Source organism: Carya illinoinensis, chromosome 2, assembly GCF_018687715.1.
Source record: "Carya illinoinensis cultivar Pawnee chromosome 2, C.illinoinensisPawnee_v1, whole genome shotgun sequence".
Taxonomy (NCBI): Eukaryota; Viridiplantae; Streptophyta; class Magnoliopsida; order Fagales; family Juglandaceae; genus Carya; species Carya illinoinensis.
The window spans coordinates 31795830-31813365 of NC_056753.1; the positions used below are offsets into that span (position 1 = coordinate 31795830).

At 35.5% G+C, this 17536-nt stretch overlaps 1 protein-coding gene across 1 annotated transcript; it reads right to left on the bottom strand.

The window, feature by feature from the left end:
• Positions 1–2289: 2289 nt before the first annotated feature.
• On the bottom strand, positions 2290–13035 carry LOC122300955 (protein ROOT HAIR DEFECTIVE 3-like). Its single transcript, XM_043111976.1, has 23 exons — positions 12830–13035; positions 11749–11898; positions 11214–11280; positions 11027–11129; positions 10275–10345; positions 10094–10157; positions 9941–10006; positions 9727–9774; positions 9569–9631; positions 9421–9477; positions 9021–9179; positions 8874–8942; positions 8692–8783; positions 7871–7949; positions 7055–7220; positions 6620–6744; positions 5647–5909; positions 5466–5562; positions 5213–5377; positions 4451–4555; positions 4181–4275; positions 3725–3821; positions 2290–3005 (listed from the first exon to the last, which is right to left on the bottom strand). Exons 1-23 carry the CDS (start codon positions 12831–12833, stop codon positions 2778–2780), a joined length of 2433 nt encoding a protein of 810 aa, XP_042967910.1. The 5' UTR covers positions 12834–13035; the 3' UTR covers positions 2290–2777.
• Between the last annotated feature and the right edge of the window lie 4501 nt (positions 13036–17536).

The following is a 17536-nucleotide window of genomic DNA, read 5'->3' on the forward strand; positions in this document are numbered from 1 at the left end:
GAGAGAACAAACAATCGAATTTGGATGTTGCTAGGAGCTGCTACCTGTCCTTCATACAGATCAGGACCCCTCTTGCATAGCTTTCTATACTTTCAAGCATCTTATCCTTAGATTGTCCATCCATGTCAAAACCAGAAAGTGCACCAGAAAGCCCAGAGACAGCATCTTCAGTCTCACGTCTAAAAAGTTTTCTTATCGCTGGCCAGGTGTCACGACTAGCTCCATCTAAAAGAGCTTCAGACAGGTCCTGATAATGCCTCTTTCAATTTCGCCTGCAAACTTGTAAGTATCATCAGCAAGGCTTATACGGCCTATTTTGCTAACTTCATACATCCAAGAGACTGAAGACCACTAAAACAAAGTTCACCATATTATTATGAAAGCCATGACCATATGAAATGGTCATTAATCACAAAGGCACAAACAGTTCTGTGTAAGGACAGTGGCCTATTGAAATTCAAAAGGTAAAATTTGAAAGGGACTTGTTCGGCTATAATCAAATTGATTACCAATGATGTTGCTAGTAACTTATTGATTGGGCTAAAAACTTTCTAGCTCATACTTATTGAGTCAATAAAATACACATGCTACACTCTTCTTCACAGATCAAATCAAATCTTGTCATGTCAGTAACATAGCAACACTACATTTGGACATGGTAGAAATTGTGATCCTGTATGCATCCAGACCATGCATACAATTCTGAATTCTCATCTACCTCCAGCTTTACATATTTTTCTCCAAAGAACAAGACAACATTGCCACGAATACAGATGCAGCAGCAAATTTCTGAAATATTATGCTGGAAAATATATTTCATTTAATAGCTTTATTATCTATGCTGAAAGTCCCTGTTAAAACCACAAGGTCCCCTACCTCACTTACCTTTCCGAACATCATAAATTCCGTCTTGAATGTGTCCTGGAAACAATAATATCAGAGCTCATATTTTCATGTCTTATGCGAGGGAGTTGGGTTTCGATGCCTGGCCGCTCTTTTATTAGGTGTTTTACGCGTTCCCCAACATGAGAAGCGAGAACCAATGAAGAGTGCAATCCCATATTGATAAGAAGCAAAGACATTCAATACTTTATAAACTCACAACAACAAAGGACTGTACGCCGGGCTCAGCAACGCGAGCCTGTAACCTGAGTAGGGGCACTAAAGTCATGGGACGCTGGCCTAATCCAACTAATCGGATTCCGGAGGCTTCCTACTGGCCCGCCCGTTCCAAGCCGAGAGTTGGGCCATGTGACTTGGGCGAAGGCTTGGGTGACGTGGTTCCTAGAGTGGAGGGCACAGCGTGAGGCTGGTTCCACAGAGCAGCGACTACCTCCCGCTCCTGGCAGTGGAAGGATAACGGGCCGGTGTCATCCGGGATCCAATAAGATCAGCTCGATTGACCCCGCTGGACCATCACTTTTTTAAATTTTGAAGAACAATCATTAGTGGACCGGCTGGCTATTCTAAAAGTCAAAAATCAATAAAAATCTAATTATTATAATTAAAATAATAATTTTATTATTTTTTATAAATACATTTCATATATTAATTAATGGTTTAATTTTTATTTAAAATTATTTTTTTCTCAACCTAATTATTCAACAAACACGGTGGAGAATATTTTATTCATAAAATAATGTTGAAAAGATGAATAGTGGCTAACCAAATTTAAAGAAACATATGAAAATACTGTAGCTCAAAGCTAAGCCATTGAGTTTTAGCTATTCCAGTGCAGACTAATTTTGCCATAATTAGCTATAGTTTGACTACTAATCACTAACATTTGGTTAGGCGAATGTCAATACTCTTAAAATATTAATCTTTCAGCCGTGTTTTGTTGCTTTTAGGGAGATGATGCCCCCAATATTTTGATTTTTAAAAGGTGCCATTGCGCTATTGATGCGTCTCTGCAAAAGGCTATTGAAAAGTTGAAATGAATTGAGAAATAAAGCTTTATGTTGGGTTACACGGAGACTCATCTCATACAACTTTCACATGATAGGAGATACAATGAATATTTTGGTGTCTCACGTGGTGACATTAAAGAAATAAAAATTGGTACAAAATAATATTCACCCCTACTTAATTTATAATTTATTTTTTCAGAAAATGATGTTTTGATATTAATTTTGTTTTCTTTCAAAAGCTCATCGAGTGCATCCCATTGATGTAATATTATCGCATCATATGAAGATACAAAGCAATGTATACTGCTTAATTCAAGAGTTACAACACAGTAGTTTCAATTTTCCATCCACACTTCAACGCAATTACACAGCTGTGAAGTTTATCAATAACTGATCTTTCTTGCATAATTATACTGCCAAATTAGTTTCCAGCTGGTTTCTGAAAGGAGAATAATACATAAGAGTATCATCATTTAACCAAATTCGGTAAGTTACAATCACACAACATTACAACTCACAGTACAAAATTGAATACAAACCAGCATAATGAACGACCATCAGCATGTGACAGAAGAGACCTGTTGCTTAGCCAACAAATAAAAAATCATAATAGAGCACCTAACTTCTATGTAAAAACTAATAATGAGGCTTCCTTGCGGCAAACCCGCAGCGTCACCTCCCCCCCCCCCCCCCCCCCAACCCACCACAATATGCGGCACATCAACAAAAATCAATGCCTTCAAAACCTATTCCTCTCGCTCTTGCAGGCTCATGAGAGTTGAGCTTCATGGACCATACAGATGCAACAACCTGCCAAGGAGCGCGTAGAATGCCGGGGATGCTACTTAATCAAAAGGATTAGTTCCCTTAGTCTTCTTTTGAGTTGCTGGAGCATTCAGTTGAAGTTACTTCAGATGAAGCACTGGATGATGTATCACCGCTGGAACTTACTCCATTCCTGAAGTTCTTTGATGCTAGTGAAGGGTTTCTTTGTGGATCGTTAGCTGCAGGCACTTGCCCCTCCTCTGCTAATCTTTTAAGAAGATTCATTACCGTGGGAAGGAACTTTGAAGACAAGGAGATAAGACCAGGAAGCTGTTGAGTTACGCAGTCACAGTAAACCTTGTTAGAATCTTTTGCAAAAACACAAAATGAATTGTCAAAGACACAAAACAATACTCAAAAAAAGGCGTTTTTTGTGATAATTGGAAGGAAAAGGACTTCAACTTAATTGATATTAATGGCCGTTGCTTTTTGGTGTTGCTCTTGTATACAACGTGTATACAGAGGTTCCTTTCTGCGATTTCCTTAATGAGTTATTATTACTTAATATTGGTTGCCTATAAACAGAATTTGTTTGTTAAAATCTCACTAAATCATTCAGAAACGGTCAACTAACCAGCAGAATCAACTTACAAAGGTAAGTTCTGTGAAATGATTTTTCTAAACCCTAATCTTCAGATTAACAAACAGAAAAATGAGAACAGAGGAAAAACTGCTCATTCCAAACTGATTTGAGTAAGAATTCAATTATGTGATTTGCGCTTATCAGGTCTGAACTTTAATTCAAGAGCCTATTAGTATATGAAACAGAAATTAGTTGAATTAGAATTTGAGTCTCAAGTTCTTTTCTCTTTTTTATGATATGTAAAATAAAATTTTCTCGACTCAAGTAAATAGGTGAAACCCGAGTACACAGGACTTGAGTTTTATTTTCCTGGTGAGAGCTTTCAAAAAACCAACATTGCTGGAACCAACCACAGATTAACAATAAAATGGGGCTTAAACAGTCACAGTAGAACAATGATACTCACCGCACCATTACGGAATTCACCCGAAATATCCAGTTGCACCCATAAGGCTTTCATGAGTAGAAAAGCAACAAATACCACCCCCAAATACAAAGGATTTCTGCCATGAAAAAACAAAAACCAGTATAAATTAAATCATTTTCTTTTATAAGTAGTATGAATTAAGGGTCCGGCTACTATGCCAGCCCTTCAGCGTACCGCCCAGCATTATTTTTTTTTTTTCATTTCATATTTTTTTAATCACTTTCTTAATCATTAAGTAAAAAAAAAATACACCAATACACTTAAAATCACTTTCTTAATCACTAAGTAAAAAAAAAAAAAAATTTGCCCAGCGGTCAAACTGGGCGGTCAACTCCAGGCAGCAAAGAAGCTTTATCCATGAATTAAATCATTGAACATAAGGATAGGACATTAACCTGAACAATATAAAATTTCATAATACATGAAACTATGTACCTTAGGAGCGTCATAAATTCATTGAATCCCAAGACTATCAAAGCAACAATTGCCCATGGTGGCGGCAACCAGTTGTTACTACGCTTGTTGGCTTCCTGAAAGAACCAATAAGAATGAAACAGATTTATAATTATTACCAACTAAAGGGAAAATGATTGATAAATTCGTCAGAAATATGAACTAGCCGTCACAGAGACAGAGAGAGAGAGAGAGAGAGAACAGAATCAATATTTAAAAAAAGAATGTCGGTTAATACGTAAAGTATCATGCCTGTGCAGCAATGGCCTGAGAGACACTATATTCAGTCTCTGCCTTGAATTGCCTCCACAAAGATTTGCACTGGATAGGTGTAATCAATGTTTTTGCAGGTGAAACCTGTATGGAAAAGAGCAATCACATTAACTAATTAGAGTTTAAGGGTAAACCAATGGTATTAAACAATGAGATAGAGAAATTGAATCATAAAGCCTCAAGTCCACTCTCACAGCTTGGTGGCCTTATGTAAACAATTTCCGAAATCAAGACCATATTTGTTTTTATTACTATCATTATCTTTATTTTATTTTATTTTCTGATACGCAAGCATTTAAATGTCATGTACTCAGCTCTCAACTCAAACTAAGCTTCAAACCCAATTTAATTGGGGTTGGCTCCATAGATCCTTATCAACCAATGAGGGACAACGACCACATCTACTTTTTACTGTCATTCTATCCTATCCTTTGTGTAGACATACTGTGTACTAGGTTCACGCTCGTTATGGTGATTCTTTAATGAATTAAATTACTTAAGAAAATACATGTCAAATTTGTGCTGAACTAGATTAACCCACTTGGCAGCATGGACCTGTTGACTTCAGCTGGAGCTAAAAGCACCAAAAATCGATGGTTTACAAATTTTCATAACATTTTAGTCAAAAAAAGCTTTTAGAGTCAATTATATATGTTTTATACCATCAAGATTCAAGAATTAACTTGTCAGCACAGAATTATATGGTTTGGAAATAAGAACTTCAGCATAACCAAAAGTCACCTCTTCCCAAGTGCTCGACGCCAGTGGATCAAATGTTGTGACGCTCCTATCTTTAAGGGTAGCATTTGCAGAATCCACCAAAGCAATAGACAGAGTGTTCTCAATACTATCGTTATCATCATCATCCAAACGGATGACAGCCATAACAGACAGCAATTTTAAGGACTGGACAAGTTAATAGAAATAATTAACAAAAATACAATACAGATTCAAAATACCAAAAAAAATAAAAACTATATAAACTGTGGCATACTGCAGAGCGAGCAGTTTTGGTGATTGCACGAATGTCTTCCTTCCCAGTCCAAACCCGTGGCATTGAATCAGAATCATGACTAAACAATGTCGAAAACCTGTTTGCAACTTAAAGTCAGTCCCCACAAAATAATCTGAGAGAGAACAAACAATCGAATTTGGATGTTGCTAGGAGCTGCTACCTGTCCTTCATACGGATCAGGACCCTTCCAGCTTCTTCTCTCGCTTTTGCTTCAACCACCCCTCTTGCATAGTTTTCTATACTTCCAAGCATTTTATCCTTAGATTGTCCATCCATGTCAAAACCAGAAAGTGCACCAGAAAGCCCAGAGACAGCAGCTTCAGTCTCCCGCCTAAAAAGTTTTCTTATTGCTGGCCAGGTGTCACGACTAGCTCCATCTAAAAGAGCTTCGACAGGTCCTGATAATGCTTCTTTCAATTTCTCCTGCAAATTTGTAAGTATCATCAGCAAGGCTTATACGGCCTATTTTGCTAACTTCATATGTCAAGAGACTGAAGACCACTAAAACAAAGTTCACCATATTATTATGAAAGCCATGACAATATGAAATGGTCATTAATCACATAGGCACAACCAGTTGTGTGTAAGGACAGTGGCCTATTGAAATTCAAAAGGAAAAATTTGAAAGGGACTTGTTCGACTATAATCAAATTGATTACCAATGATGTTACTAGTAACTTATTGATTGGGCTAAAAACTTTCTAGCTCATACTTATTGAGTCGATACAAAAACGAATCTTCTTTTTATAAGTAATCGAAATTCAGTAAAACCCAAAGGGTGTACACAAGCACAGAAAATTTTATTTTTGATAGGTGAAATAAAATTTTAATAATAGAAGAGAGTAGGCGTTGCCCAAGTATCAATAACAGCACATACTTCTTTTGTCAGCAATGGAGACATTATCATGTCATAGGCACTTAGTCTTTTCCAAGTGTTTTTTTCCTTTTCTTTGTTGGTCAATGTTCTGACTTAAACTTATAATTAACACTAGTGAACATGCTATTTTAATATATTTTCCATCAACTGTAAAAGTTACCAATTCACCAAATTCTGGAATCTTAGCATTGTCACTTAGCTTGAAGACAGTCAGTTGAGTCAAAAAGGGTGAGTAAATAAGGATAATGTAAACTACCTCATAGTAAGCAGTAATTGCAGCAAGCTTGGCAGTACGGACAGAAGTGATATGTGCATCTATATCACGTTGAAGTTTATCCCTGACTTTAGATGTGTCCCACTTCGCTTGTTCAATAACAACATCTGCAAGGCTAATGTGTTAATATACACATCGTTCACAAATTCCTTATCCATAAAACCATCCAGAATACTAAACCTCCCTAGTCTCCAAGTTTTATCACTTTCCTATCATTGATTCATGAAATGAAGTAAAGACCAAACCGTTTTGTTCAAAAACATGTTTCAAAGACTACAATGAATATTTCAACTTCTTTTGTCCTCACAGTTTTGTAATTTAAAAGCCTCTCAATTTTTTGCTTCCTTTGACCTTTGCTTTTGTGTTGATTCCAATTGATTTTAATTAATGGAACAGGAGTTTCGAATTAAACCATACCTGCACATCCTTCATCAAATCGAGCCATACAAAACTGTGTGCAGTTACGAGAGGCTGAAGAAAACCCTTCCCCCCCATTCATAGCTTTGTCAAATACTTCCTTAAATTTTTCTAAAGTTCCCGACCTTAGGTGTCCAAGCATGAATTGGAATGCCGGTTGGATAAGCTAACAAATCAGGAAGTACAAGCAATGAGAAAATAGAACATAACTAAGTGATTAAATTAAGTAAATCCAGAATTAGAAAGTATCATTGACCAAATCTGCCATGGGGTGGTTTCCCCGTCATAATAAATAAACAAAAAAAAGTATTATTGACCAAAAAAAGAAGCATATAAACATTTTGTGTTCAATCAAAAGAAAATCATGCAACAGCAACTTCACTTGCTCTTAAAAGACCTACAAACTTCTTTTTTATAAGTAAAACAAAAGAGCTTTTTTAATATTAAAAAAAAATCTATAAAAACAAAACAGGGTGCAACCCTGGCACACAAAGTATACAAGAGATCCACTTAACAATATCTGCTGCACAGGGTTTTCATTTGTATCAATTTAATAAGCAAGCAAAACTATAAAAAATATAAGCAAGTATAAGTCACCAGCTCATGGGCAAATACGAGTCAATTTACCAACTCGAGTGAAATGTACTGCTAATAATCCAATATCCTAAATTCTCAGTTTCACTTTGATACTTCAGTCACCTACTGAACTTGACAGAATCAAGATCTAATCACAACTAATGGTGGCAGAAACATAAATGCCCAAAGCAGGTGGGAAACTGCCAAAGACCGTGCAAAACTACAGCAGAGATGAATTACCTGTAGCAATTTTTCTTCCAGTTGCTTCCGCTTTGAAGATCTGACACCTTCATCAAAATATGTAGCTTCCGCATCATACCTAGAATGACAGGAATAATATGCTCAATACTTAAAAGAAAACCATATTTAACAATATTTCTACAGACACGAAAGAAGAGGGGGAAAGATGATTTTAAAGGATAGTTTTCAAACCTCAGTTTATAACTCAAAGATGGCATGAAAAGATATAGTCATCATGGTGGTATTAGGCAAACTAACAAGACAGTCAACTCCACTCAAACCAACTAAACCATAAGCACACTTAAATTGGGGGTCAGCTATGGAACCTCATCAATTAATTGGGATCTTCTACCATGTATTCTTTTCCATCATTCCCTCCCATCTAATAAACATATCCTTTTTCATACATTCAACCCATGTATTCTAATTCTTCCTCTACCTCTTTTCACTCCATCATCTTGAATTAAATCAAACTTTCTCAACGGTACATTACTTGGTCTCCTTCAAACATGACCAAACAACCTGAATATCTACCATATGCCACCACCCTCGTTAATAATGCTTTAAGAAATATATCGGTTATAATTGAATATCAATTATCAATCTATATGAGTATACGAACACATAGAAATAAACAAACAAAAGAGAACATGACCCATCAAAGTCAAAAGATACTTCAGTCAAGCATGTTAATTTGCTTTCTTCTTTGGGGGGGTCCCTTTATGAATGACCAATGCTCAGAAAGCCACATCTATCATAAAATCTTATAACTCCTTTGCTATGGTGCTAAACCACCAGTAAGGTACATGAGATACACTTACTTTGATAGAAAGTCATCAAGAATTGAACTGAGCTTTTTCCCAAAGCCAGGAATAAGACCAGATTGCACAGCCTCTTCCAAGTGGCACCAGTCCTGTGGTCATTTAAAGCAATTTGGATGTTGGTGGTTCACAATATTGACCAGGATTGTTTAAAAACATTGGATTATATGAACTGCAGGTACCTCATTCGCAGCAAAAGATGAATACTTTTCATCAGCGATCTCTTCACAGCGTACAGTAGCCACCATAACCTAAAAATGGATGGATCTTGCATGACATAAACAAGATAATAAACATGCGCCAATGGGCCTCTGTTGAACAAATTTTACCTTGTGAGCAGGAAGGTCGAGGTCCTTATTCTCCTTAATAACTTTCCAAATTTGCTGTGCACTAAAGGAAAACCCTGAAGCAGGAACTACACCACGTCGATCTCCCGCAAGCCCACCAGGCGTAATGGAATGAAAGAATCGTTGTCTTAAGTTAGCAACCTACATTACACGAGTGTATAATAAAGACACACACATATGAAGTTTTTAGATAAGTTCATCTGGCCAATGTCTTTGCACAATGATCCAGACTGACCCCAAGTTCTATATACAGTAGGCAAAGAATATTTCTATTAGAATTCAACAACCGGACACTGGGAGAAAATTAAAAATAAATTATTTTATTTCAATAACTAAAATAAATAAATATTAATCAGGGCAGTCTCAATAGGTGAATGCATACCTGCTCTTTAAATTGCTCTTCTTTTTCTTCATAACTAGAAAGAGCAACAACTTCAACCTGAAAATTCAATCATTAATAATATAAACCATAAATGCATTAGAATTATTCTCACATGAGAACCTATATAAGCTGGACCGTGACATCTTACATTGAAAAACTCATTTAGTGGAGTTTCCTTGTGCGTGTGGGGCTTAGGAACAGAATCCCATATCTGCAGTTAAAGAGAAAAGATAAAAATAATGGTAATAGTAGCTTAAAGAATCATCAAAGATCAACAAAATAAGAAAAAATGCACAAATCTCTTACCTTCTGAACATCTTCCCTTAGAACAGGTTCTAAATTTTCCAGTGGTGTCTAAAAAACACGATTTTAAATACAATTAAAAACTCATCTCAACTAAACAAAGAAGCCTTGAACCACTTAACCAAAAATTGACAGCACTAAAACATGAATGAGAGACCAATAAAGAAAGATCTCCCTCAAGCTTCAGCATGAATTACTCCAGAAGAGAGGAACACACCCTTGTTTTATCACGTATTACAAACATCAAAGTTGTTTTGCGTGGACTGAACAATCGCATCATGACCTGTAAGCAGATACCACCATAAAGTTGTTTGAATGAGACTTTCAAAATTCTGAATAACTGCTTATAGTCGCAGGTCGACAGAAATACCTGGAATACAGTCTTTAGAAGAGGCTTATTTGCAGCTTGCTCACGACCGATATCATGACACCACCTGCATTAGAAAAAGGGTCAAGAAAATAATTTATAAACTACAGAAGCCACCACGCAAAACACTTAACTAAACAGAAATAATCATAAGTTTTAGTAACTCTACACCAGAATAACTTACATGTTTATGAGCACTATATCTGAAACAGCAAGAGCAAAAAGGGCACTCTGCTTCTCGAATGCAGTATCATCCTGAAAAGAAGATAAAAAATAATTAAACAGATGCACAAAGTTACTGCTATCCATATCTCTTCCCCTTTTGAGAACTACCTTCTCTTAACTTCAACAGAACAAAAATCAGAAAAGGATCAGTAAGCATCCATATACACACTCCTCAATTCAAAACTCTATAATTATAACATATTGAGAACAACCTCTACTTCCTTGTAAAAAATTTTGACAGATATTGAAGAATTCTGATGTTCCTTACAAAAAACTACCAGGTCAGATACTTAATAAATTTAAAATGTAATGTCAAATGATGGATGGTAAAATAACCAAGTAAAAACTTAGTCCCAAATAAAGATAGCATGTAACAGTTTTAAAAACCTGCAACGAGTCTTACAATTTAATTATGAAATTGAAGAATTTATCTCCAAATGAAAACAAAATATGACTATATAAGCTTGATAAATTAAGGACACAATTGCTCCATAATTTAAGATGTTTTCTTGTTAAACTGCTTGTATAGGGACAGGCGATGCACAGAGAATGCAAAATTAATTACTTACAAATGACAGCGCATTCAAAAAGTGATTAGTGCATTTGCAAACAACCAATAATAAAAGAACTGGCAAAGACAATAGGACATGCCATGATAGAAACATTCGGAAATGGAAAGATTTATTTGGAAAATGTGGGACAAAAAGGCACCTCTCCACGTTCTCTTCCATCTGTACCCTCCAAATCCATAACAAGGGTGCAAGGCTCGATACCATCACATTTTGCCAACCAAATACCTTTAGTTGTTTGGGACCTAAAGAAGTAGCAGATCCAGTCAGTCTAAGTTCTCGGATCAAAGTCTAAAGTAACATAAAGTAAGAAAACTGTGATATCATGCCTTCCTCTAAAAGCATCCATCTCCCTGAAGTTGGTACCAAACAAATGATTTAGTAGAGTGCTCTTCCCTGTTCAGATAATGGAAAATAGTGTGAAAACGCTAGTTTTCCATGTGCTAAGACAGATGTAGGATGTGATTTACAGTTACAAATGAAGATGAAGAAACAAATTAAATTTCCATCACAGCAAAAAGGTGAAATCCTAATATCTAAAAGCAAAAGACAAAAAGAAACTAAACCATATTCAGTAACAGCTCAGCAAAATCTGGTAAGAAGAGATGTAACATTCAATTTCAGTATGGCAGCCATGCCTCAGATTCTGCAAGATTAAAGTAAAGCCACTTCCAACTTATCATGCTTTATCAATGCACAAAGTCCCATCCAAAAAACCCATTTCAGTCACAAGAACAGCATTCTTAAAGCTCAAAAGATTAAAATAAAAATGCATTTTATTGCATGTAAATCCCTCCCTAAAAAGCATGACTGGTAAAGGATAAAAATAAAGATCAATGGGCTTATAAAGAAAAGAATGCATACCGCTACTTTGTGGGCCCATGATTGAGACTACGGCATATGATAGTCCACATTCACCTAATCTCACCTCCTTGATAAAGTTTTCAAGTCCAGTAGCATTGAATATGCCATCTCCATCAATAAGTTGAGTTGAATAACACTCGTCACTCCTTGCTGTATAACAAAATGGTCCATGTATCAGAGAAAAAAGTAAAGGTTCTGAAGCTTCAAATTAGTCATACAAATGACTTAGCAGAAAATAAGTATATTAAACGTATATAAAACTATCCATCATCATCACAAGTATTGTTGTGATTCGTGAATTGAATTCATGAAGAATTTTTTTTTTTTTTTTGGGTAAGTAATTGAATTCATGAAGATTAGGGTGGAAAAACACTCTTGCCATCCTTTTCAGTTCAAAAAGTGCAGCCATCTGATTATACAAGCCATTGATAACTACATCATTGCCTTCCCAGAATAGATGCTGGGTCTTAAATCAATGCCATCTTCTGGCACCAACTAAATAAACAGGGCAATTAAAATCACAATATTTTCCACTTGACCCTATATTGAGTCGTGGAGAAAACTGAGAAACCCCCAGAAACCAGAATAAATTCAAATTTCAGCATGTAGTTTGGTTCCTCACTGATCCAAATAAATCATATTAGGACTTAGCCTTGCAATACCAAACATGCAGTTCCACACCCTAAAAAGCAACAAATATTAAAACTCACCAACCCAGTTTCTTTTCCTACATTTTCTCACTAACCAAACAAAAGAAATGCAAGAATCTGTACGGCGACCCACAAGCAAATAATTAAACTGCTCAAAACCTTAAACCTAGATTAAATTTTCCAAAAATTAATACCATCAATAAGTAATCGGACCCATTAAATGAACCGGCTTCGAAACACCAACCAGACACCAAACCCAAATAAAACTTGACAAGCCCAACGCGCATAGGTATTGTAACTTCAATTTTCCGTTACATTCGGAAAAAAAAATCCAATCGATCAAATGCACGGGAAACGTATAATTAATGAAAACTAGTCACAACTATGGGATTGTAGTATAAATCAGACGGATCAAAGAGTCAGAAATTTACCCATGTCGTAGAGGTTGATTGAGCCTTAGATTCCGAGCTCGAATGCGGGAGACACAGATCGATTTGATTTACGGAGAGAAAAGGGGGGGCTGGACAGGGACCAATCTCAAGAGAGGAATTGATCTCTTTTCTTCTCTGAAAAGAGTGGGCTTGACTATCTTTGTCCAATTGCTCATGGCTTGCTACGATCAAATCAAAGCATGTCCTCTTTTTTTTTATTTTTTCTTTTTGTTTTAAGTTAACGGAGGTTTTTTTTTTTTTTTTTTTTTTTTTTTGGTAAGTTAAGGGAGGTTTGGTTTCTAAACCCGACTCATCATTTTTAATTATTATAATTTTTATAAATTTTTATTTAAAATATAATAAATAATTTAATTTTAAAATTTTAAAAAATATAATATTTTATTCAATTTTATCTCATCTTAATTTACTATTTAAACCTTCTTTTGAAATAGGATAATTAATTGGTTAAAAAATAATTTTATTTAGAATATCCTTCTTTTAATTTTTTCAATTCATTCTATAAAATAAATTAAAAAAAAAAACTCGAACTTTCGCTATAAAAATAAATAAATTCTAAAAAAGATAATAAACTTTCAAAATATAATTTATCCATAATAAGATTTGTCTAAAAACATAGAATTATTAGGATAATATATGAAAAAAAGGGTGAATTAATCCAATTTAAAAGGTCAAAATAGATCAACACTTGGATTATAAATTTTTAAAAGTGGTCGTTAGTCATCAACTGATATATAAACTATGATCACGTTGGGCCCATGGCACAATGGACGCCCCCCATTTGGCAATCCCAATTCCCAACTCCTGCACTTCGAATACAATCGAATGTACCGGATCTTTTCCCATCACTGCATTGGGTGCTGACTTGGCATGAATACATTGGATGGATGATGGAAAGATAGTACGACCATGGCCGACATCAATGAAGCGAATTCCAGCTCAGAAAAAAAATAAAAAAATAAAAAAATAAAAAAAAATTAAAACAAAGAATAGGGCGGTTAGGTTGGTAAGCAAGACTCTGGGGAAATGGCCCCCAACTCTCGTCCACCGACCATAGTGGGCCCACTGGCCGCCCAAGTTTCTTTCCCCCAAAAAAAGGAAATGGGCGGTTTAAAAATCCACGCTTCAAGGGGCTGCTTTCGGTCCAGTGGTTCCCACACGTGCAAATCTCGGATTGCCATGCACAGACCCTACCTACGTTCCTCTGCAAGAAAGAACAGGCAGTAACCCTAGGTCCCCCAACTATACGAAACGTCATATATTGGTTGTCAAAAGTGCCCTCGAGAGCTTGAATTACAAATATAAAATCAAAGAACTTTAGTCACCATAGCAATGCATATATTGCATGAACTGCATGGTTGCTTTTGCTTCTTTTCTTTTCTTTTTAACCACATACAACATCACCCGAGAGAGGTTTCTCTCCCTCAGGTTACCCAGCCAAGCTTTATTACTAAGAAATGTCCTCTCTCTCTCTCTCTCTCTCTCTCTCTCTCTGTGTGTGAGAATGCGTTTTATTTCTTTTTTGTAATTTTCATAGCTAAGATTTGATGGTATTAATTGCAGAGGAGTTCCCTGAATTTCCAACTTATGTTCATTTGTTGTTTTTTTTCTACAATGCTAACATTTATTCTCCGAGAGAATGCTTGCTGAAAAAATTGGAGGAAATGTGAAAAAAAAAATGCAAAAAACATTCAAAGTTTATTTTATATTTTCTTTTGTAAATGAATGATAAAATTCTCCGGCTCCCCCTCACCATCAATGCCACCGACCACCTCACCAGCTCTCCCTAAGACCGGCGACCCTCCAACCACTTTTGAGCCTCCATGAAAGCCCCCGGCCGCAACCCCCTCTCCTTTCTTAAAATGGGTCTCACGCACAAATTTAGCCATCTTGCCACCATGAAACCCAAGTCATGGCAACCCCCTCCTTCCTCTTCATAACAACTCACAACCCAAAAATGGGTCTCCCCCTCTCTCGCCACCATGCAGTCGCTATACGCTAACTCAGCCACCACCATCAAGCCTCACGACCTCCCAACAACCCTCACCATCGAACCCAAGTCACGGCAACCCCCTCCTCCCTCTCCATTGCAGCTCACATAATCACGACAATCATTTGCTGTTGTTAGGGATTTCGAATTCAATTGGAGATTTAGGATGAAGGGGCTTAGGGAGAAATTGGTCAATTTGCTTAGGCCATATCATGCGTGATTCAGCTGCTGCAGAATAGTGGCTGCTTCCCATATATTTTTTTAAAATCAATTGGATTGATGTGGTTTTTTCTTACCTACGGTTGACACTAATAAATAATGTTAATAAATCATGTTGCAGAATAATCTCAGCATACTCCACTATTATTTATTATTTTATCTATTTTTTACAATTTTATACTACTATTCAATATTTTGCCATTACTTTTTCACTATTTTTTTTACTATTCACATAATATATGAAATTATCTCAATACCCAAATGCAATCTAAATAAGGTACTGAGTGGAAAGGTCACATATATATTTCATTTCTATTTATAACTTTTCTATTGTGGCATAAAATCTGGTTTTTAATGAAAATAACTAGGGATGTTTTGAGTAATATAGAATTTATCATGGGGAATACATTTTATATGGTGAGAAATCTTGAAAATTATACAAATACAACTTGTTTTATACCAAGTTAAACGTTGAATTGGTCTAACATCTTCATATCATATAGATTGGGTATGTCATTGACTTTTCACTTATGAAACGTAACTCCGATAATTTATGTGCATGTAAAGGTCCAAACTTTAAAATTAAAATAACATATCCTATGAGGGGGGTTAACCCAGGACCAAGCCCAACCAAACGGACCCAATCCATGGGGCCTAAGCTAGGGATGGGTTGAGCTAGGTTGGTCCAAAAAGCCTAAAGGAAGGAGCAGCTGGACAGCACATGTCAGTCGGGGGCTGAAAGACAAACAGTTTGACATCCTAGTTGACCAACAGCCCCAATCGCACAAGGTTAAGGATAGCCCTTGTCTCTGACCCTAACGGTTGGGCAAATCACAAAAATGGGTACACCTAGCAAAGGCTACACCACATGAAATGAGATGCAAAAATGGGCACGCTACAACGAGGGAACCACGCCGTATTCAATTAAGCCCAATGGTGCACACGCCACGATGTGCCTCCTAGGGTGTTAGTGGTCACCGCGATCATGCATTGCAAAACTATCATACAACAAGGAGCTAACAGGAATATGTGACTTGAGTACCAAGCAATACCCCCATGACCCCCTTGCAGTGGTCATCCTAGCCAGGTATATATACCCTCTTCCTCGGTGAAGTAAGGGCTCTTAGATATTTTATACACTCAAATTTTTCATAATTTTCATATCAAAAATCATATACTGACTTAAATATCAAATGTGTCCCCCACCACCTTGAAACTCTAATTTCTTTATAGTTGCAGATTTGCGAGTTGGATTTACGTGGAGTTGCTCGGGCTGCAAAAAATGGCATCAACGTATCTTAAAATCAAAGCCCTTCCGACTCAAGTCAACCTCTATTTATAGCCTTTTGAGGTGAAGAATACTTGGTCCGTAAAATATGATACAAGCCCTTTCAATTTTAAATATAAGGTAATATATATAATTTGATAGTCAAAGAAAAATTTTAATCCAATCATTTGATTGATTATAACATTAGTTTTTTAAATAGTTATTATCAATGTCATTATTCTTTCTTATTTGCTGAAGTCTTATAAATCGGTTACTACCGATTCGACTAGTGGGATTGTCTCTAGGTTTGTTCATGCTTTTATCCATTGACCTATTTTATTTTACTTTTTATTATTTTAATATTTATAAAAGTTACTATAACAAGTTTGTGTATTTTTTTAATATTTAAAAAAATAAAAAATACATAATACCGAACCATCACGCCCGATGGTAAGTCTGGACGGCAAAATAGCATGATACTTTGAAAAAAATGTCTTTTCAAATTGTCGTAACTTATCTTATTATATTTAAATGCGGGTGGTCTGATTAGCATAATTTATAAGTCTTCAAAATGGAGTTCTTGAATTCGAAACTCTCTCCCTAAATGTATAAAAAAAAAAAAAAAAAAAACTTATCACTTAGCATTCATCTTGATAAATAAAATACTTTATATCCTTAAATTACCATTTTTAACATTTTAAATTGAAATCACAATCTCAAGATCTGTAACGTCACATCCAAATTTATCATTTTTAGAAAATGTAAATACTTTTTGGCCATTGAAATTTTTCATCTCAGACATAAAATTTTCATCTTATCATACAGCTTTTTCAAATCCTTATACAAAATATAATAAATAATTCAACTTTTTCTTAACTTTTTCAAATCTCAAAATAATAATAATATTAAAATATAATATTTTAATATTTAATCTTAAAACTCAAAATTAGAATTCTCGCCAAAATTTTCTTCTAATTTTTGAACTTTTTGAAAAATTTGGGAGGGGGGGTTTGAGGTGCAAATAAACGATTTTGAAAGTGTAAGAATAGCTTTTGAAATGAAAGAATTTATTCATTATCTAATTTCCAATCATCATATGATGTGACATTAAATGATAAATTTATAAGTAAAATATAATAAATAATATATAATTATCTAATGCTACATTATGAAATGATGATAAGAATTGAGATGATGAATAATATTACTCGAC